The following is a 23928-nucleotide window of genomic DNA, read 5'->3' as shown; positions in this document are numbered from 1 at the left end:
AAACTTAGTTGGATTCCAAACAGTCAACGCTGATATTTGTCAGATATGTTCATAAAAGAGGAACTGATTAGCATTCATGGAAATAGACAATAGCTAGAGGCATAATTGTTGAATTTACCACATCTAGTCAAATCAACCACTATTTAATGAATTGCTTATTATCTTGCGTGGTAGCAGTCGGGTATGTATCAAATAATAGTGAAGTATAATACTGAAGATTTTTAACTTCCAATTCCATTAACATTATATATCGTTTTTTTTTTAATTTTACCAGTAAGTAGCAATTAAATCACTAAAGAGAAATAAATCCCCAGGCATTGATTTAATACCATGTAAAATACTACAGTTACTAGGTGACAAAGGATTACATATCATCCATTCTATCTGTGTCGCTGTTTGGAATTCAGGAAAATGGCCATCTGATTGGTGTACCTCAATTTATATCCCACTACACAAAAAAGGAACTACTACCAGATGTAAAAACTACCGCACATTGTCACTAATAGCACATGCTAGTAAAATCTTGTTGCATATCATCAAAAACAGATTAAAAACCTATCTACATTACCAAATACCTCAGGAACAAGCGGGGTTTGTTAAGGGTAAAGGTACAAGGGAACAAATCCTGAACCTAAGACAACTCATTGAAAAGTCTAGAGTATTTCAAGTACCTATGATTATATGCTTCGTTGACTACCAAAAGGTATTTGATTGTGTAAGCTGGATAAATCTGTGGTGAATTTTAATAGAAATGGGCGCACCAATGCACCTGGTGACACTTATTAAAAATCTGTACCAGTCTAATTTAGTAGTATTTTGTATTTTAACAACGACATCCGATTTGGGCGTAGAAACGTGAATCAAATTATTTTTTTCAATTTAATTGTGGCTTATTTCCCATCTAAATAGTTAATTAAAAAAATGCCACAAGGAAATAACTTCAGAACAACATTATTTTTTATGTTGTTCTTTTGTGTTATTTGTAAATGTACTGTTTTTCCAAACCGTAATTAATTTCAACACCCTAGTGTGAACACACGCTAGCATCTGTAAACGTACTGTTTTTCCAAACCCTAACCGATTTCAACACCGTAATGTCAACACGCGCTAGCATCTGTAAATGTATTGTTTTTCCAAACCCTAACTGATTTCAACACCGTAGTGTCAACAGGCTCTAGCATCTGTAAATGTACTGTTTTTCTAAACCCTAACTGATTTCAACACCCTGGTGTCTACACACGCTAGCATCTGTAAATATGCGTCCCGGTCTCACAGCCATACAGTACTAGAGACCACACATAACACTTTAGTGTTCATAATCTAATTGTGACTGACAGCTTGGGGTAACTTGGGCAATCTTGTTTAAATTTTTCTTCTGTGACAGTTAACAGTTCTTTTAACAGTTAAAACAAAAAATAAACCTCAACTAATAATGAGTGATTTATACATACATCTATTTCTAGTTGGAGGTACTCTACGTACCTTCAAACCTTCGACACCTCGTATTGTAAAGGATAATTACAAAGCTTTCATCAAAACAATTGAAGAAAATAAAAATCGAATGACAACTAATAAACAATAAGCATAATCATGATCCAGAATCAGAAAACCTGTTAGACAAGTCTTAAGTCACGGAATAAATATATCACAATATCCCATTAGCCGAGCTGGTATATTTTATACCTGGCAGTTTTAATCTTTGCGCTGACTTGGGACATTTTTAAAAGACCTACCTGTTTCTTGGGCCGAGATAGGCACTTTCGATACAATAAATAGACCACTGACGATTCAAAACATTCACTCTTATTCATTAATATCACTACTTAGATCAACCCTCTTTGTAAAAACTTCCCAAGGAAATTAATTACCAACCTATCCAACATAATTACTAGCTAAGATTTTCACGTTCGAGTTTGACCTGAATGTTTTTGTTTCAGATGGTAACCAGGACGAAAAAAATATTCGTGGGCGGCTTATCTGCACCTACAACATTAGAAGACGTGAAAAGTTACTTCGAGCAATTTGGACCGGTAAGTAATTAAAATTAATCGTCGGTAGCTCCCTCTGAGTTGTGGCAGGACTGCAAAAACTCCGAAAAGGGGTAAAGAGAACAAAAGCAGGAGTGGATTTCTGTTTGAATTATTTATTGCAAGTTTTAACTTAAGCCAAAGAATATTTTTGTACCTATACTTCATTCCCAAACAAGAGGCACTAGAAGTAAACAAACCAAGACACGAAATAAGTTTTCAATCTAATAGCACATCAAACCATATTAAAAATATTACTCTACATCCCACCAGATTGAAAACAATGGGAACCTTCTCTGGTTACACCTCCGAGGCTTCTAAAATTTGCAAGTCATAACGGATGCTGAGACTAAAGAAGATGAGGAAATTTTACAATTTATAATTCACGTCCCATCTGCTCAGCGCGGTAAAGTTCCAACGAGAATGGTTCCCTTCGTACTCTAATCAGAGTAAACATGTAAATCAGTAGTTTCATGTTGCAACGAAATTGAAAATGGTTATTCATTTTTGATTTACATGTTTACTCTGATTAGGGAACTAATCAGAGTACTAAGGGAACCATTCTCGTTGGAACTTTACCGCGCTGAGCAGATGGAACGTGAATTATAAATTGTAAAATTTCCTCATCTTCTTTAGTCTCAGCATCCGTTATGGCTTGCAAATTTTAGAAGCCTAGGAGGTGTAACCAGAGAAGGTTCCCATTGTTTTCAATCTGGTGGGATGTAAAGTAATATTTTCAACCCGGCACCTGTCACGTGAGGTGCTACTAGCACCTCATACCACATTTTCATCAAATATTTGGTATTTCAAGTTTGTTAACCGTGCTGTGCGTCATAGTAGCTTTCTATAATATTATATAGCATAGATCTGTTTGCGTTTGCAGTGGTTATTTAGTGCCATTCTGAACTTGTAGCTCTAAAGTCGAATTGGGGTGTCATCATCTGGCAGTTTCAGTTTTAAAGTTTTTTTGTGTTTTTGATAAACAGGTCAGATTTACATTTTTTTTTGTAATAACTGATTTAAATTATTAATATAGTCTCTATACTCAATAAATCTTTTTTTTTTAGATATTTATTTCACTTCATTTATTATGGGTTGGTACTTGCTAATTTGCTTATAACACCTTTTTAATTTTATTTTTTAAATTTTATAATATATTAGTAGCCAATAAATTAATAAACCATTTTTTTATATTCTTGTGTAACTCAACACATTATTTTGTTTATAAGCAAGTAGATCACAGAAAATTTTTAAGGGATGCTGTGAGCACCCCACGTGGCAGTTGACGTCTTGCTAAGCCACGTGGCAAGTGCCGGGTTAATATTGTTTTATGTGCTATTAGATTGAAAACTTAGTCTTTTGCTAACAGTTGCCGCTAGGGCATCCCTGCCTTTTCGTTCGTTGCAATGCGTAACTGCATGCCGGTGTTTGTCCTGGTTGGGTCAGGGAGAGCAGTATATGTGCCTCCTGATGAGAGACTAATAAGTTTCGAAACCGGTAGAGGTGCTTGCTGCACTCTCTGATTGAACTAGAGTATAATGCGGCTGTAGTTAAAAATTGGCTATTCATTTTTGAAACCAAGACACATAAACTGTTACAAGGAGCACTCCTAAATCATGATTTACAATGTATATGTTTTAAACTAGTTTGTCCTGGTTTAAAACAAGTTTGTTCTGAACGCGTTAGGATGAACTAGTTTGGCCTAGACCAAACTAGTTTGTCCTAAACGCGATAGGATAAACTAGTTTTGCCTAGGCCAAACTAGTTTATCCCAATATTAATACGGACACTGAGGGACCCACTACTAGCACGGCCTAATATAAACATTAAAGTATACCTACAAGGCCGAAATAAATAGATAAACTGAATAAAATACTTTGTAATTGGAAAATAATAATTTTTATTAAAACGACAATTAACCGTCGTTAAAACTAATGGACAATTGGTAATACAAACAATCGTATTATAAAAAATAATCAGTGTTTTCAACGAAAACTTTTCGTTGATAAATTTGCAAAAGTCTGTGTGTTGTTGCGTTGCCGCTCCTGCAATACTTGGAGCAGATTTATCGATGGATTCTTATGTAGTTTTGTCTTCTGAATCCAAATCTGAAAACTGCATTTCGATATCTCTAACCGTCTTCGAGATAATCGACCTCAAAATCTAAAATGTGACGTCACAATCCGGTTATTTCCTACCACGCACTAAACGTCAGCTGAAATCTTTGATTAGGAAGTAGGCTACTTTTTTAATCTGAATTTGTTAAGCAAAGCAAATGTTATTATTTACATTTGAGTTTGACACTTCGTGAATGTCAAACTAAATTTTAAATTATTTAGCTATTAATAAAATATAAATGACATTTTATAGTGAATTTAATTATTATATAAAATAATATGTGTAATAAATATATAAAAATACAATTTGAGTATATTTTGAAAGCAATAATACATATTATACTATATTAATAATGAATCAGTAGAAACGATTATATTTAAATTTGGTAAAATTATAACTCCACTCGACCAGCGCACGACCACACAACTCGAAACATAAGTACGCAAATACGGTTGCGTGAAGCGTGGCGCAAAGCCGTGGAATTTACGAAACTCGCTCGGTCTGTAGATCCAAGTAAAATTCATCAGTAAAAAGTATCTTTATCATGTATGTATTATTTATTTTACAATATTGGAAAATTGTTATTTAAAATGTGGTTTGGAATAAAAAAGTATGTTTTGATATATGAAATTACATCCTTCTAATGGAAAAAAATATTTGACGAATTTTCTCACATTATGGATACCAACATCATTTTAATTTATAACTCTTGTATTTTTAATTTGACGAAGAAAAATTATTCTTCATAAAAACCTTTTCTTGGTCTAAGATTTATGATGCAACCATCATGAATCAAATTTTATTAATTTTATACGAGGTTTGTAAAAAAATATGAATTTCGAGTAAAGTATCTTTATAGTTCACAACATTAAATTAGAATGATATACTTGCACATTAAAACATCTTTTCGTAATAGCAATTTTCTATATTATGAATTTAAATACGTATATGAACAAAGTTTTCGTTATGATAATGCTCGCATTTTCAGCTTGTTTTTTATAGAAGTAATAATTATACCTCAATTATAAAAATTATTATTTATTTTTCCATGGAGTGTATTGGTGACACTTAGAATTGAGGAGTACATATAATTGCCTTTTTGCACTTGCATCTGTTTCTGCAACAGTTTTTGTTGTGACAAAACTTTGTCCAATCAAACCGAATCTCTCGTAACTGCAACTCTTAGCGATATTTTAGAGATAATTTATCTAACTTTTTGGGGTATTAATGTCTGTGTCTCTTTCAGATCAGAATTCGACATTTGCCATCAAACTTTTTTAGAGGTAGTAGATATAAACTAAGGCTCTAAAATATCGTTAAGGGTTGCAGCTACGAGAAATTCAGTTGGATCAGGACAAGGTTTTGCCAAATGCAGCTGCAACAAAAACTGTTCCACAAACAAATGAAAGAGCAAGGAGGCAACGATCATCCGCAATTATAAGTTTTAATTAAAATTACAAAACACTCCATGGGAAAATAAATAATTTTTACAATTGAGGTATAATTATTGCTTTTATAAAATATACTGACTATTTTTTATAACATGATTTTTTGTATTGCCAATTGTCCATAGACTTTAACGAGTCATTATCTTTTAATAAAAACGATTATTTTCCAATTACATAGTATTTTATTCAGTTAATCTATGTATTTTGGTTTTGTAGCTATATTATAAAGGCCTTATTAGTTTATCCTGCAGTATCCATATTAATATCAGAATAAACTAGTTTGGACTAGGTCAAACTAGTTTATCCTAACGCATTAAAGGCGTTTGACCTTGGCCAAATTGGTTTGTCCTGATATTAATACGGACACTGCAGGATAAACTAGTAAGGTCTGTATAATATAGCTACAAGACCAAAATACATATAAGAGATAAACTCAATAAAATACTCTGTAATTGGAAATAATAATTTTTATTGAAAGATAATGACTAGTTAAAATTTATGGACAATTGGTAATATAAACAATCATGTTATAAAAAATAGTCAGTATTTTTTATAAAGGTAGTAATTATACCTCAATTTTTATAGGTTTCGAATGAGGTTTCGGATGAAAGCTTTTAACCCAAGAATGGGCAACTCTTCGTGTAACTTTGCATCGATTGATATACATACTAGGGTAATTCTGCATGAAGAAATAATGACCGTTTGCTTTATATATCCGCAAATGCTTTTTTCCGAGATACGGGATGTTGAATCTCTTCTTACAAACTGACGATTTATTTATTGCTCTAAAACTGGTTGAGATTTGCAAATGAAATTTGGTAGGTTTTAAGGGGTAGTTATTGCGCATTTTTTGACATACAATTAAGAATTTTATATTCACCATTGGCGTGCATACGGGTATAAACATTTTAGATACATCCCCTATTCACGCCAATGGTGAATATAAAACTCTTGATTGTATGTCAAAAAATGCGCAATAACTTCCCCAATTAAAACCCACCAAATTTCATTTGCAAATCTCAACCAGTTTTAGAGCAATAAATAAATCGTCAGTTTGTAAGAAGAAATTCAACATCCCGTATCTCGAAAATAAAGCATTTGCGGATATATAAAGCAAACGGTCATTATTTCTTCATGCAGAATTACCCTAGTATGTGTATCAATCGATGCAAAGTTACAGGAAGAGTTCAAATATAGACTTACAGTTCTAGTTTCGATGACTTTGTGTGAAAACCTAGGACTTACGAAGTCCAATTACTTGTTTTAAACTAAGTAAGTAATAGATTTTGTAATTAAATCTCACGTCGAACTGGTCGTGGGTCACAATACCCAGTATGGAACGAATTCTTCTAACAAAAGAAAGTTATTTAAGCGATAAAAGTACGCGGGGACTGAAATAACAGCAACAACACATGGAATAAATAATCAAGCGAAATCCGTAAATATTTAAAAACTTAAGCTACGTTTTATATTTAGACAATAAAAAATATAAAATTCCCTCCAGGTAAATAAATTTTCACAAAGCCAGATTCCGCATTACCATTTCCGACGTGACCGGCATCAAAATTCGGGAATTAAGCTTTTTAAAATGTTTAACAAACTAAACACTGATTTATTTAAGCGCCTTACTTAAAATTAATTTTTAATAAACTTTGAATAATTATCCGGAAATGTTGGTTTAAGGTATGAACGTAGTAATTACGAGAGTTGATGTTTTTGTGAGATTGCTCTTCTCGTTTTTTCTTTTTTTCAGAGACGGATTGACTCTCAGCGCCGTCAGTTTGGTCCTAAAGTTGTATCAGACCGTGGGCAATTTGATAAGTACTTAGCCTACAAAAGTAAAAGGAAAATTTTGAAAAAGTGGCAATTTGTGTCTCTACATAGTCTTCTTTTAGCTCGATACACTTGACCCATAGATGCTCCAACTTCTTTAACCCGTCTGAAACAATTCCTTTCCTCGAGGTCTGCTAAATAGGCTTCCATGGTAAAATAGAAACACCAACAACAATCAATTCTATAAAAATTTTCGAAGACAACCTCTCACAATTTGCCATAACTACACCCAAAAATTCATCACAAAAGAAAATAACTGAAAATCTAACAAAAGAATCAGATCCTGATAAAGGTAAATCAAAAAATAAAAAAATCAGAAAAGAAAAATATTATAGAACATAACGAATTACTAAGACTGGAAAAGAACAAAAACGAAGATAAACACGAGGAAGGAAAAAAGCCAAAATCAAGACTAAACTCTTTTTCAGGTACCAAAGAAAGAGTTAATACTAGGAAAGAAAATAATAAATTCTAAAATTTTTTATTGTTATAGTATGGATCCATACATTCGTGATGTAAACTATATTCCCATAATTACTCATAAACTTAAACATATTGAAGATTTTAATAAATTAACTACAGATTTTTATAAAGATAAATATAATGAAAATTTTACCATTTTACATCAAAATATTAGAAGCCTTAATAAAAATCTAGATGAGCTACGATTAAATATACAACAGATGACAATTAAATATAAAAATATTAAAATACCATCTTCACCTAATCCTCCAAAAACTACATGTAATAGTACGTTTTTTCTAAAACCCGTAACAAAATCAGAAGTTCAGTGTATTATTCATTCTTTAAAACCAAAAAAATCTCCTGGCATAGATAACATTTCTGCTGATCTGTTAAAGATAATTTCCCATTATGTTGTTGATCCAATAACTAATTTAATAAATATAATATTTGAACAAGGTACATGTCCTGACAATTTTAAAAAAACTGTAATTATACCTACATTTAAAAAGGGTGATAAAAAATTAGTGCAAAATTATCGTCCAACATCACTTATTACCAGCCTTGCAAAAATCTTTGAAAAGGCATTAGCCGAACGAGTTAATCAATATCTTAAAAAATTTAACCTGCTTTCTACAAACCAATTTGGTTTTAAAAAAGGATATTCCACTTCGGATGCTATAAAATCTGCTACTGATTATTTATATAAGATGCTGGACAGTGGTTCTCCTACTTTAGCAATATTTTTAGATTTAGCGAAAACATTTGATACTGTTAGTCATCAACAGTTATTAAGTGCTTTGAGCGATCTTGGAATAAGAGGAATACCATATTTACTATTTCAAAGTTATTTAAAAAATAGATTGCAAATTGTCAAAATTAATAACAAACTTAGTACTGAAAGAAGCATTGAGTATGGTGTGCCTCAAGGTACTGTTTTAGGCCCTTTATTGTTTTCAATATATATAAATGATCTAGCGGCAATGAAAATAAATGGAAAGATTATTTGTTTTGCTGACGACACAGTTATAATTTACACTAGTAATTCTTGGAATGAACTTAAAACTTTGGCAGAAACAGAAACTGTAAATGTTCTAGATTGGCTAAGTAGGAAACTACTGACAGTTAATACAGATAAAACTTACTTTATACCATTTTCAATATATAAAAATAATTTACCCGAATTCATGGAATTAAATCTAAACTATAATAAGGCGTACATTAAAATAAATAGGAAAGAATACATAAAATATTTAGGCATTTATATAGATTGTCACTTGAAATGGGATATACATATTGATATGGTATGTAAAACTCTAAGAATGATACTATACAGATTTAGATATCTCAGCAACATTCTTGATTTATCTTTCTTAAAGATGGTATACTATTCCTTAATAGAATCACGTTTTAGATATGCCATTATAGCATGGGGTGGAACATATTCCTCACATTTGATTAAACTCGAAATACTTCAAAGGAGATTTTTAAAAATAATGTTAAAAAAAACACGCTTATATTCATCAGAACTTCTTTATCAGCAAGCTGGTGTTTTTAAAATTAGACAATTATATTTATTAAACATAATTTTACATACATACAAAAATAAACAAATATTGAAATCAATAGATCATAATTACGACACTAGAAGAAAACTTCATGACTATGTAAAAATTATTAGTAATTTTAAATCAATTGGTAAACATAATTTCACATACTATATTCCTAAAATATTTAATTATTTACCCGAAATTTATAAAATATATTTGAGAAAAATAAACTCATTCAACATGATTAAATCCATTTTTAAAAAATTTATTAAGAACACTGGAACTGAATTTTTGAATGCGATCTTTAATTAAATTTATAATATAACTACTAATATATAATATATTTGTTATGCATTATGAGTTGTTATGCGTTATATATTGTTAATTTTTAATATTTGTTATACGTTTTTGTATTGTTAATGTTTAATATTTGAATAATGTAATCCCTGAGCACAACCTCTGGTTCTTCAGGGAATTTCTTCTTTTGGTTTATTTACTATTTATTTATATGTGAAAATATTTAACTTAAAATTAATTTGTAATTATTTAGTATTGAATTATTCTATTATAATATTGTTATATATGAGAGCATAATGAGAAGTAAATAAACATTATTATTATTATGGTGGCGACGACCTCCTCATTCGACTTAAATTTCTGCCCAGCGAGTGTCTTTTTCAAGTTTGGAAACAAATAGTAGTCGCACGGGGCCAAATCTGGAGAATACGGTGGATGGGGCAACAGTTCGTAGCCCAATTCGATCAACTTGGCCGTGGCGACGGCGGAGGTGTGAGCCGGTGCGTTGTCATGGCGGAAGAGCACTTTTTTCTTTGCCAAATGGTGTCGTTTTTTCTTCAATTCGGCATCGAATTGGCCAAATAATTCGGCATAATAGGGCCCTGTGATCGTTTTGCCTTTTTCCATAAGTAGTCGATGTAGATCACACCTTGTGAATCTCAGAAAATGCTGGCCATCACCTTTGCGGCCGATTGGACAGTCTTCGCCTTCTTCGGAGCATGTTCGCTGGGTGCTGTCCAATCTTAGAAATAATCCCCGAAGCACAGTTTGGCTTTAGAGCAGAACATTCCAGTGAGCTACAAGTACTCAGACTAACAGAATACGTAGCAGCAGGATTTAATGACAAACAATATACCAGCGCAGCCTTTCTGGATGTAAGCAAAGCCTTCGACAGAGTCTGGCATAAAGGACTAATATACAAAATGAGAGGCTATGGATACAGGCAGCGTGGCAATGACAAGACTAATCTCTTCGTACTTAAGAGGCCGGAGTTTTAAAGTTCGTATAGGACAAGTCCTGTCTGGGCTCGGGACTCCGGAAGCTGGAGTACCACAAGGAGCGGTCCTGTCGCCACTACTGTACTCAATATACACCGCCGACGTTCCAAAAACACCTGAAACACTATTAAGCCTTTATGCCGATGACACAGCGATAGCGGCCAAACACCGAGACATAGATGTAGCAGTGAACAATCTACAAACAGCGCTAGACGACGTTGAAGAATGGTGTATTAAATGGAAAATAGCCATAAACTCAGAAAAAACACAAGCGGTGCTATTCAAAAAGAGAAGACAAAGCCCAAAAGAACAACTGACGGTGCAAAACAACCCCATAGAGTGGAAAGATCACGCGAAATACCTAGGAGTCATAATGGACAAAGGCTTAACATTTCAAAAACACGTAGAAGCCACAATTAGAAAAGCCAATATGGCCAAAGCATCACTAAGAGGACTCGCAGGTAGAAAAAGTAAATTAAGAACTAAAACGAAGATAAGATTAATCAATAGCATAATAATACCAATTTTGACATATGCATCTCTCGCGTGGGGACACTTATGCAAAACAACAAAAAAGAAGATCCAAGCGGCACACAACAGCAGCCTAAGGGAAGCAGCGAACGTCCCAAGATACGTGGCGGAAAGACACCTATTCAGAGAACTCCAACAAATCAGAGTGACCGATATAATGACGGAAAGAGCCAGGACAAAATTCCCAGAACTGGAAAATCATCCAAGTCCCATACTGCGAGAGATAATGCGATACGACGCCTTCCACCGATGGAAGCACAAACGTCCAAAACAACAAATAGTGGATTAAAGAAAATAAACATTAGAGATAAAATAAAAAGAAATAAATAAAATGACAGTAAATAAGATATAAAATAAGAAATAAAATAAAAGTGGACAATACGTGGCTCCATCAACAACGACAAGGCAATTATTGTGGGCCCCATACTCGCTAATTTTTACCAATTAAGATTTTATTTTCAGGACATCCTACAAAAAAAATATAAAAAACCCAAAATAATCGGCCTTGGCCAAAAAAAAATACTAACACCGGCGCAAGCCCAAAAAAAAATTTCTAACAAAAAAAAAACACAAAAACCCGGGCAAGTAGGGCCCAACCCTTGAGCACCAGGTCTCTGAACCGAGCTTAACTCGGTTCAGAGGCCTGGGGCCCAAGCAAGCAATTTTAGTACCGCGGACAAGTCACAAGAAGATAACAGGCATATAGCGCTTCACGCTGGCCTGATTTGCAAATCGATTAGGGCACCACGTTGGTATTCTATTACCCAGGATTCCCACGTGAAAAGCATTTGGCTGATAGTTGTGCCCCTATCGCGCATCAGCGTGCTATAGGGGGGAAAGGGATGGCCCGGAGCATTGGAGCGCGGTGGAGTGACTCCTGTCTTAGACTCGAGTTAATACACCTCGCTCCAGTGAATTGTTACACCCGAACGTACTTCCTCAGGGGTGAACAAGTCTCACGGGTCGGGTTGAATCAAATTGCTTGCTTGCTTGCTTGTCCAATCTTTCGACTGTTCCTTGGTTTCTGGTGTATACCAGTGAATCCAGCGAATGTTTCGTCGACGGTGATGAAACGCCGTAAAAACTGCTTTGAATCACACTTAAATAGCGTCAAACACTGCTCTGAAGTGGTCTCACGGTTACGCTTATTGTCTGAAAGCTGACAGCTTTCTCACGCCCAAAAATTCATGCAGGATATGACCTACGCGATCTTTTGAGATGCCTACTGTGTCAGCTATCTTGCGCATCTTCAGTCGGTGGTCTGCCAATACAAGATCGTAGAATTTGTCACGTTATTCTCCATGGTAGCCATTTTCGGGGTACCTACGCGTGGCTCTTCAAAAACCGACGTTCGTCCACGTTGAAACTCATTAAACCAATTTTTGGCAGTTGCCATCGAAGGAGAAGAGTCACCGTACACAGCATCCAAGCGCTCTTTGATTTCGCTGTGTGATTTCCCTTCCAAAAACAAGAATCGAATCACCGACCGATATTGCTCGTTTTCCATTTTATTAAAATCCGCGTAAAAACACTTTTTTCTATTTTGTGACAGCAGTAGAATGTATTTTGAATTAAATATATATATTAACAGCACTACAGGCCTTAGAGGCCCTTGATTTCGACAGTCTTGACTAATTTCTTCCACTTTTTGCGGTCCTGAACTTGTCCTCTCCAGTCTCTTGTACCCATTTCTTCTAGGTCAGTCCGGACGGCATCAAACCACTTCCTTCGTGGTCTCCCTCTTCTTTTCTTCCCTTGTTCTCTTGCTGATAAAACTCTTAGGACGTTTCTTTCTTGTGGCATTCGTAAAATATGACCCAACCATCTAACTCTCTGCGCCTTGATTTTCTGAGTTATTTTAAGTTTTCTTATACATCTCCATTAGCTCCTGGTTTGTTCTTCTGCGCCATTCTCCGTTAGCCTCCTTTATACCACCAAAAATTTCTCAATATTTTTCTCTCACAAATTTGTACCTTTATTTTCTTCTTTCTGGTTCATTGTCCAAGTTTCACATGCATACAACACCGTTGGTCTCACTATTGTTTCATACGCTCGGATCTTGGCTGCCCTGGACACGTTTCTTGCCTTCAACAGTAATATAATAATAATAATAATAATGTAGTTTATTAGTAGCAAATAAATTGTACATGATAAAATAAACTCAGTTCCTCACTGAAGTTGTATGTACAACTTGTGCTTGAGGGTTAAATTTTGATTATAAAACACACTAAATGATTTTAAAAATTACAAAAAGGAATAAAAAATAGTCTTTTTGCTCATCTCTCTTCAAATTTGGGCTCATCTTCTCACTAATTCAGTTATTGAGAAATTTTGTTTATTGGACCTAGGAAAATCTTATAAAATTCAAGAAAGGATTGCGAATAATTTGCGATGGGACTTCTCTGGTGGGACTTCGTCTTCTACGAGAATTACCATGACTTTTTGATTGTGTTTTTGCAATTTTTATAATAATTTTCAAGATTTACAAACTTATAAGTGACATTTCAAATGAATCTTGTACAGTGCGTTTAATGAACCTACTGCTTTGCTACCTTTCAACAATCGTTTATATATCTCTCTCTCTCTTCGTCTCCACTATTTGTAACTGTTACTCCAAGGTACTCAAATTCAGTTACCTATTGAATGAATTAAATAAATTACATAAATTCTTCTGTTTGTGTCAATTAATATAATTAAAATATTTTTTTGACACCCTGTATAAATAATTATGTCCATGTTTATATTACCGAGTAGAGAATTTAATAACCTTTCAAATGAGCTAGCACACGACCCATATTCCCTATTTAAAAATAAGGAGAGGGGGTTGACAAATGACAGATGTATGTACCGTAAAAAATGTGTCACCCGTAGATCAAAAATCGACCTGTTTCGTCGTTTTCTTAAAATTTAATAAATACTGCCAAATATCGAGGTGGACTGTTTTCTTTGGCCCACAGTGTATAATAATATACTTAGTATGGTTCAAGAACATCAATAAAACTATATTTTATATATATTAGATTATTTCCTAAACTTTATAGTTTTAGATTTCTTGTGTCTTGTATCCCTGTATTACCCTACATGCACGAAAACATTTTTAGGTAATTGAATGCCGTGCTAAATCTCTGGGATCAAATAGGCCAACTTCTTCATGAGAACGCCACAAAACTTTGAACAGCGCCTCTCGTATGTGAAGTTGATTCAGGGACGTAGTAAGATCAACCGCATGCAAGTGTCTAATATGTGTATATTGCAATATTGTTCAAAATAATCCCTTTGCCTTTATTGATTCAAGTACAATAAATAACTATAAACTCTATCTTGTTTAAGATTCAAACAAGCTTATGAAACTGTTGGTTTTATAGATGCTTCAACAAAGCTGTGGTTTGTATTATCAGAAAATTGTTAATTTTCGCGATACTGATTTCTGCTGCAAAATTACTAGCCATAATCAAATCCGAGGTATTATCAGTAACTACGATAACACTTTTGAAAAACTGAGCGACAGTTCAATTTTCGGTTAAAGGGTAACACATTTTTCCAGTATTTTCAATTATTTTACTTTGAATTGGGGAGGGAGGGAGGTAGAACGACCTTCTTTATTGAGATGGACTTACCCAATTTTTTTTATGTATTTTGACGAGTAGAACACGAATTTTATGGGTAACAGTAGATCCGATGTCGATAAGATTGTTGTAAACAAAGAACTTGAGGAATTACATAACAGCGATTTTTTGGAAAACAAAACATTTTTTGTATTTTTTGGGTCATTGTAAGCAAAAAATGTTCTTACGAGTTTTTGCATAGGATGCATAGTTTTCGAGATAAACGCGGTCGAACTTTCAAAAAATCGAAAAATTGCAATTTTTGAACCCGAATAACTTTAGCATAATTGGTAGCATTATACCGTTAAAATCGACCATTTCTCTATTATTTTAAATTGAACACACCAATTGAGCATTTACCAAAAAAAATCTCATTTCACCTACCATATCTCTTTTTGTATTAGGTATAACTAAAAAATTTATGAAGAAACGAGTCTCTTTGATTTTTCATAAGCTACAAAAATGTTTTAAGTATATAGATTTTTTCGTTAGATGCAAAATTTTTAAGTTACTTATTTGCAAAAAACCGTCCGAAAAGATGACATTTTTCAATGAAAATGGCAAATTTTCAACCACGAATAACTCAAAAAGTATTTGGTTTTCAAAAAACAATCATAGAACAGGTTTTGCTTAGAATTAGGTTCTCTAAACACTTTTTTTTAACAAAAAATTTTCCACCCCCTGAGAAGGGGTGGGAACCAAGCCCAATATAAAATCGCACGTCGGCATAGGGTAGACTTTGAACTAGGAGATAAGTAGAGGCTATTCCCAAAATTTCAAGCAATGGTAAATATACCATTAGGCCAAGCAGACAACAGAGAAAAGAGTCCACCAACAATAGCCGAAATTAAAACAGCAGTAGACAAATTAAAGAACAATAAATCACCGGGATCGGATCAAGTAGCATCGGAATTACTGAAGGAAGGAGGAGACGCACTACAGAAAACAATACATGAATTGATAACAAAGATATGGTCAAATAAACAGCTACCAGCGGAGTGGAATAGCGGTATTATTGTACCATTACATAAAAAAGGAAATCAAACCACATCCAATCAAAAGGAAACCACATTCTAGGAAAATACTGTGGAATCACGCTGCTGAATGCAGCATACAAAATAATGTCCAACGTCATTTATGAAAGACTTAGACCACACGCTGAAAAAATAGTTGGCAAATACCAAAGTGGCTTCTGTAGACAGAAGTCAACAATAGACCAGATATTTGTTCTGCGACAGATCCTCGAAAAAACAAGTGGACATAACATCGACATAATATTATACATACATATAAACATACATAGCTGCATAGATTTAATTTAAAATATGATTAACACTGTGAATGTGGAGAAATAGGCATACCAGAACACATATTATTTAATTGCGAAAACCAAAAAAATACACAAGAATTACAAAGAATGAGAAGAGACCTTGTTGGCATAAATATAGAAAACATAATACAAAATGAAGAATTATATAATACATTAAATAATTTAGCGGACATAATATCAAAGAAACAATTAGAATTATATAATATCAGACGAAGAAGAAATCAAGTAAATATCCAACCTATGTGAAATTGAATAAGAAATTATAAAAAAAAATTAAAATTATATATAAAAATATGGATTAAAATAAGTATTTAACCTAACTAAATAAATATTTATATAATAAAAAATTAAAAATTAAAAGTTAATATTCAATATAAAATAAAATAAAGTAAATAAAAAATAAAAAATTGAATGGATATTTTTGGCTAAGGTTCTGAGGCTCACCGAAAAACCATTGGAAATATCATACAAGCCAAATAGATCTACACTCACAATTATTTTTGACTATTTTTAGATTAATAGTGCTGGCATTTCTCATCTGAGAATGAGAACTGGAAGCACTATAAAAATTATTTTCACAAAAAAATAAATAAAATTTTAAATAAAAAAAAATAAATTAAAATTTATATTTTGTTTATTAAAATTGTTTAGAATTGTCTATTAAAATTGTTTATTAAAACGATTTATTAGAATTATTTATAATTTATAATTTTCAGAATTAGTAATAGATTATGGCCATTATTAATTAGTTAAATTAAATTAAAAAATTGTTCAAATAAAAATTATATCTATCAACTATTGTAATCCCATCAGGAAACGACCTGGATTAGTCTCAAGAGGCCAGGTTATTTGTATTTACTATAAATAAATAAATAAATAACATCGACACACATCATCTCTTCATAGACTTCGAAAGTGCATGTGACAATATAAACCGAGAATTCTTAATAAAAGCAATGAAAGAATTTAATATACCAACACAACTAATATAACTGATAAAAGAATCTCTAAATGTAGAAAGTAAAATCCGGATACAAAACGAACTAACGGAAACAGTAGATGTGAAAAAGGGACTACGCCAGGGAGACGCTCTATCATGCATCTTGTTCAACATCGTACTCGAGAAAATAATGAGGGACACATCAGTTAATACTCGAGGAACAATCATTAATAAAAGCGTGCAAATACTAGCATTTGCAGAAGATGTTGACATAATCGCAAGATCAAGAAGAGAAATGATAGAGGCATTTAATCAAATAGAACGAGCTGCACAAAATAGTGGCCTTAAAATCAACCAGAACAAAACAAAATATATGCAGGTAAGTAAAAACGCAGAAATAAGGCAGCCACAAAATATAACAATAGGAGAATACAACATTGAGGGGTAAAAAACTTTACATACTTGGGATCCCTAGTCACGTCTGATAATAACGTTGCGGAGGAAGTGAAAAGGCAAATATTTATTGCCAATAAAAGTTACCATGGCTTAATTCGGCAACTAAGATCAGATAACGTCGCAAGAAAAACAAAATGTTGGATGGAACATAATGTAGAAAGAATGGAAGAAGGCGAAATACCAAACAAAATATTCAAACAGATGCCAGTAGGAAAAAGAACAAGAGGAAGGCCGAAGCTGAGATATTTAGAACAAATAGAAAATGATATAATAACCTTAAAAATAAAAAACTGGAGAGAAAAAGCACGAAACAGATCAGAATGAAGAAGAATCCTGGAACAGACCAAGACCCAGAAAGGGTTGTCGAGCCAGTGATGATGATGATTCCCAAAATTTCATTAAAATCCATGCAGTAGAATAGAATTTAGAGGTAATATCCTGTTCTTGCTCATATTAATTGGCGTATTAGCAAATTGAAAAAATTGTTTACATTTTCGTATTTACATCTTTATTTTTAAGATCTTTTTGGAATTACTTCAAAAATAAATTGGAATTTGAATTTAATTAAAAATCTAACTTTTATGGCAACCCCAGCTAATGAACAATCATATTTAAAAGGAAGAGAAGATCTTTTCATTTACTTTTTTGGGGAATTAGAAGTCGTAAAAGATAAAACCCGAATAAAATGTAATTACTTTTTCCATTAAATGTTTTATCCGTTATTTATCGACAATATAAAACACCTCTCCGTAAATCCGGGGGCCACCTCGTGGTATTCGAATATGTTAAGATTTTATAAAACCGCCTTAGGTCCTACCCGACATCCTCTATCGGTTCTACCTTTTCCCCCTTTTTATGCACTGCGTGCGTGTACGACTCAGAAACCCATAAAGAGAAAAGTAATAAAAAGGGAATTGTCTTTTGATATTTTCCACCGAATATGAATTTTCTTTTTCGTTATTATTTTTTGCTAGTGATTTATTTTAGGATGAGATTCTTTATGCTTTTATGAGTACTTGACGTTGTTTGACAGCGTAAAGGCTGTAAAAGTCTTTTCTTCGGGTCCTTGCATGCTCTTATTGTTGGCGTATGTTGAAGGTTTAGCAAACATTTTATTGGAATATTTATTTTGCTTTATTGAAATTGGTTTTCTTGTTTCATCATTTGGAGGATATCAAATATAAATTCTACAAGTTGTTTATATTATGTTGATATGATGACCGCATATTATATCGAACATGTTTAAATTCCAGGAACAACTTATTTAGCTAATAAGACAGTAATTTCAATATATGTACAGTACGTAAATCGTTCAGCTGAACATAGGGAATATACATTGAGAGAATTCTGGCAACTGCACTAACCTGTGTTAGTTGAAGCTTCTGTTCGAGTACGAGTTTTTGGTGCAATAGAGCTGTTAAAACGAATATAATGAGTTTTGAAGCAAGTTTATGATTAATGAGTTTACTTTAATTTTTAAAATATTTTTTGTTTAAAAATTAAATTCAAAACTAAGCAGTTTTCCCATTCCCTTGGGCCAAAAATATTTATCTAATACAATGTCATATTTTTGACGTTTATTTGTATCAGTCGAAATGATTTGTAAATTTTGAGGTTAATGCCCCTTAATGCTAACAATCATATTGTCATCGAGAGAGCTCAGTTGCCACAATTATCTCAATATAATACCATGTATGTATTTATGTATCTAAATATATACATTGTATGTTCCCTATGTCCAGCTGAACGATTTACGTACTGTATAACTTTCTGTTAAAAAATTACGTAAATGTCATTGATTCTATAGTGTCAAAATAAGTGTTCATTTCCTTATGTAACAATTAGGAATGCACATCATATATTTAATGACATCATAACCCGCCGGTACAAACTTAAAAACAAATTCAACAAATTTTCCCTCATATATTATAGTCCAGAAACTGAAGCTTTTTACCTCACAATTTTTACAGAATGGATCGATTTGCTTGAAAATTTGAGAATAAGTAGTAGACCGGGCAGTATCGTCGCCCTCGCTAGCGTAATTATTCCGATTCGATTTTTTTGCACAAACTTACTCAAAAAGAGGTCCTTATAACATATCCGCAGGGTGCCGGGCGGTGCCGTGGTCGAAAAATTTACCCGTGTTGAGCTGGCCCCCCCCACTTGCAAAAATTAAAAAACAAATAGCCCTGATTTATGAGCTATTTATGAGCTCTCATATTCCGCAAACTAAAAATTTTGAGCTCGTTCCACTGAGCAGGAATTTAATACCCTAGTGGGGGGGGCTGAGTCAGCCCCCCCACTACTTAAAAATAGGAATATTGAATTGGTTTTTGCGGCAGAATTACGAGCTATTTATGAGCTCTTGAAATTATATAGTTTCGATTTTTGAGCTCATCCCCTTCACCCCCAAACAACCCTTTAATTGATTTAACTTAAGAGAAAGATGCTGAGAAAACTTAAAATATATCGTATTGCGGATATAATTCATATAGCTTATATACTCTAAGAATAAACTATTAAATCAAGAGCATTTCGATTATTGAGCTACAACCCCTTCGCAAGAAAACCACCCTATCTTCCCGGCTTAAGAGAAAGTTGTACTTAAAATGCATTAAACTAATTATTTGGCGACTACATATCATTTAATAATTTATAAGCTTCCAAATTACGCGCATTTAGATCAGTAGATTGCAATTTATTTTGTATAGTGCAGTCACTGAAGGTAAAAATCAACGATTACCTTCAATTTCGGTGAACCTTCATCGATTTTCACGAAAATTGGTCAGTAGTTAGAGGATACGTCAAGAAACAAAGGTGACATGGTACCACCTTGCGCCTTTACCCTGAGGGTGGATACCGCCCCTTCTCGGGGGTGAAAATTATTTTATAAAAAATAAATGCACAAATCAATAAAAGAACAAATTAAAAGCAAAATTTATTATATAAAGTTAATAAAATAAGTCAATACTTTTTAAGTTATTAAAGATCAAAGATTTTAATTATTTGTGAAAAAAATGCATGTTTTGAAAAGGTTTTTTGTAAATCACTGAAAAACTTGTAAGTTTTTACAAAAAAGGTAATAGTAGTTTAATTCGTATAGCTTATATTCTAAGAATAAACTCTTAAATCACGCGTCTTTCGATTATAGAGCTACAACCCCTTCGCAAGAAAACGACCCCATATTCCGGGCTTAAGAGAGAGTTGTTCTTAAAATAATTTAAATTAATTATTTGGCGACTACATATCGTTTAATAATTTATGAGCTTGCAAAATATACGCATCTCAATTATTGAATTGCCATTTTCTTTCTATAGTGCAGTCACTGAAGGTAAAAATCAACTAGTACCTTCGATTTCGGTAAATCTCCATTTATTTTCACGAATTGACAATAACAACTTGGGGTTTTAGCCTGGGGTATATGTCACCCCTTCTCGGGAGTGAAAATTACTTTATTAAAAATAACCCCACAAATCGAGAGAGGGACAAAGTGTAAGCAAAATTTGTTATATAATGTGATTAAAATAAATCAATACTTTTTGAGTTATTAAAGATCAAATATTTTAATTTTTGGAAAGAAAATGCATGCTTTAGAGCGATTTTTCATAAATGACTCAAAAACTGTAAGTTTTTACAAAAAAGTTTTCATCACTAAAATTGAAGCTAATAAAAAATATAATAAATTGCTTACTTGAAAAACCCTTTAATGTTAATTTAAAGTAAGTTATTGGTAATTAAATGTATATTTTTTCCGCGACTGTTAAAATCTAAGGGTTCAAGCTTAAATAACGGGAAAAAGATGCATTTTATAACACTTAGGTACTAAATACTTGTCAAAGTACTTAGAAATACCTATGAAAAATAAGATGCAGAAAAAGTTAATAGTATCAAAATCCGCTCACCAATTTTCGTGAAAATGAATGGAGATTTACCGAAATCGAAGGTACTAGTTGATTTTTACCTTCAGTGACTGCACTATAGAAAGAAAATGGCAATTCAATAATTGAGATGCGTATATTTTGCAAGCTCATAAATTATTAAACGATATGTAGTCGCCAAATAATTAATTTAAATTATTTTAAGAACAACTCTCTCTTAAGCCGGGAATATGGGGTCGTTTTCTTGCGAAGGGGTTGTAGCTCTATAATCGAAAGACGCGTGATTTAAGAGTTTATTCTTAGAATATAAGCTATACGAATTAAACTACTATTAACTTTTTTGTAAAAACTTAAAGTTTTTCAGTGATTTACAAAAAACCTTTTCAAAACATGCATTTTTTTCACAAATAATTAAAATCTTTGATCTTTAATAACTTAAAAAGTATTGACTTATTATATTAACTTTATATAATAAATTTTGCTTTTAATTTGTTCTTTTATTGATTTGTGCATTTATTTTTTATAAAATAATTTTCACCCCCGAGAAGGGGCGGTATCCACCCTCAGGGTAAAGGCGCAAGGTGGTACCATGTCACCTTTGTTTCTTGACGTATCCTCTAACCACTGACCAATTTTCGTGAAAATCGATGAAGGTTCACCGAAATTGAAGGTTATCGTTGATTTTTACCTTCAGTGACTGCACTATACAAAATAAATTGCAATTTACTGATCTAAATGCGCGTAATTTGGAAGCTTATAAATTATTAAATGATATGTAGTCGCCAAATAATTAGTTTAACGCATTTTAAATACAACTTTCTCTTAAGCCGGGAAGATAGGGTGGTTTTCTGGCGAAGGGGTTGTAGCTCAATAATCGAAATGCTCTTGATTTAATAGTTTATTTTTAGAGTATATAAGCTATAGGAATTATATTCGCAATACGATATATTTTAAGTTTTCTCAGCATCTTTCTCTTAAGTTAAATCAATTAAAGGGTTGTTTGGGGGTGAAGGGGATGAGCTCAAAAATCGAAACTATATAATTTCAAGAGCTCATAAATAGCTCGTAATTCTGCCGCAAAAACCGATTCAATATTCCTATTTTTAAGTAGTGGGGGGGGCTGACTCAGCCCCCCCCCACTAGGTTATTAAATTCCTGCTCAGTGGAACGAGCTCAAAATTTTTAGTTTGCGGAATATGAGAGCTCATAAATAGCTCATAAATCAGGGCTATTTGTTTTTTAATTTTTGCAAGTGGGGGGGGCCAGCTCAACACGGGTGAAAAATTTTTTAAACAATTTTTTTAAACAAATTTACAAAAATTTTTTTTTTACTTCCAACAATTTTTTTTAGATAATATGGGTCATTCTGAGCAAAAAAGTCTCTTGTCATTTTTCTCTAAAATTGACTGTTGTCGAGTTATACGCGATTAAAAATTTGAAAAATGCGAAAATGGCCATTTTCAAGGCTTCATAACTCGATCAAAAATGATTATTATGAAATTCAAAAAGTGACAAAATCAAGATTCAAATACCTTCTTCAGCGTTCTGAAGAGATTTTTGTCATTAATTTATTACAAAGCTGTTATTTTTAGTTATTAACAATTAGCGCTATAGTATAACTGTATCGTCGCCCCCGTTAGTGGAACAATTTCGATCAGATTTTTTTGCACAAACTTACTCAAAAAGGGGTCCTCATAACATATCCACAGGGTGCCTTGCGGTGCCGTGGTCTAAAAATTGTTTAAACAATTTTTAGACCACGGCACCGGCCGGCAACCTGTGGATATAGTTTGTGCAAAAAAATCTAATCGAAATAGTTCCGCTAACGGGGGCGACGATACAGTTGGACTATACCGCTAATTGTTAATAACTAAAAATAACAGCTTTGTAATAAAATAATGACAAAAATCTCTTCAGGACGCTGAAGAAGGTATTTGAATCTTGATCTTGTCACTTTTTTAATTTCATAATAATAATTTTTAATCGAGTTATGAAGCCTTGAAAATGGCCATTTTCGCATTTTTCAAATTTTTAATAGCGTATAACTCGACAACAGTCAAGTTTAGAGAAAAATGACCAAGGACCTTTTTTACTCACAATGATCCAAATTATCTAAAAAAAATTGTGAGAGATGAAAAAAATATTTTTGTGAATTTGTTTAAAAAAAATTGTTTAAAAAATTTTTCGACCACGGCACCGCCCGGCACCCTGTGGATATGTTATAAAGACCTCTTTTTGAGTAAGTTTGTGCAAAAAATCGAATCGAAATAGTTCCGCTAACGGGGGCGACGATACAGTTGGGCTATACCGCTAATTGTTAATAACTAAAAATAACAGCTTTGTAATAAAATAGTGACAAAAATCTCTTCAGGACGTTGAAGAAGGTATTTGAATCTTGATTTTGTCACTCTTTGAATTTCATAATAATCATTTTTAATCGAGTTATGAAGCCTTG

At 32.8% G+C, this 23928-nt stretch overlaps 1 protein-coding gene across 5 annotated transcripts in view; it reads left to right on the top strand.

Moving 5' to 3' along the window:
- LOC126882898 (RNA-binding protein Musashi homolog Rbp6) overlaps positions 1–23928 on the top strand; it is a 1676353-nt gene that overhangs the window by 912663 nt on the left and 739762 nt on the right. For all 5 annotated transcript variants that reach the window (XM_050647970.1, XM_050647972.1, XM_050647971.1 and 2 more), the window contains one exon: positions 1938–2030. In XM_050647970.1, the coding sequence (XP_050503927.1) occupies positions 1938–2030 (93 nt within the window). The remainder of the gene's footprint in view (positions 1–1937; positions 2031–23928) is intronic.

Source organism: Diabrotica virgifera, chromosome 4, assembly GCF_917563875.1.
Source record: "Diabrotica virgifera virgifera chromosome 4, PGI_DIABVI_V3a".
NCBI lineage: Eukaryota > Metazoa > Arthropoda > Insecta > Coleoptera > Chrysomelidae > Diabrotica > Diabrotica virgifera.
Note: the sequence above shows the minus strand (reverse complement) of the source record. Positions and strands in the feature narration are given on the sequence as shown.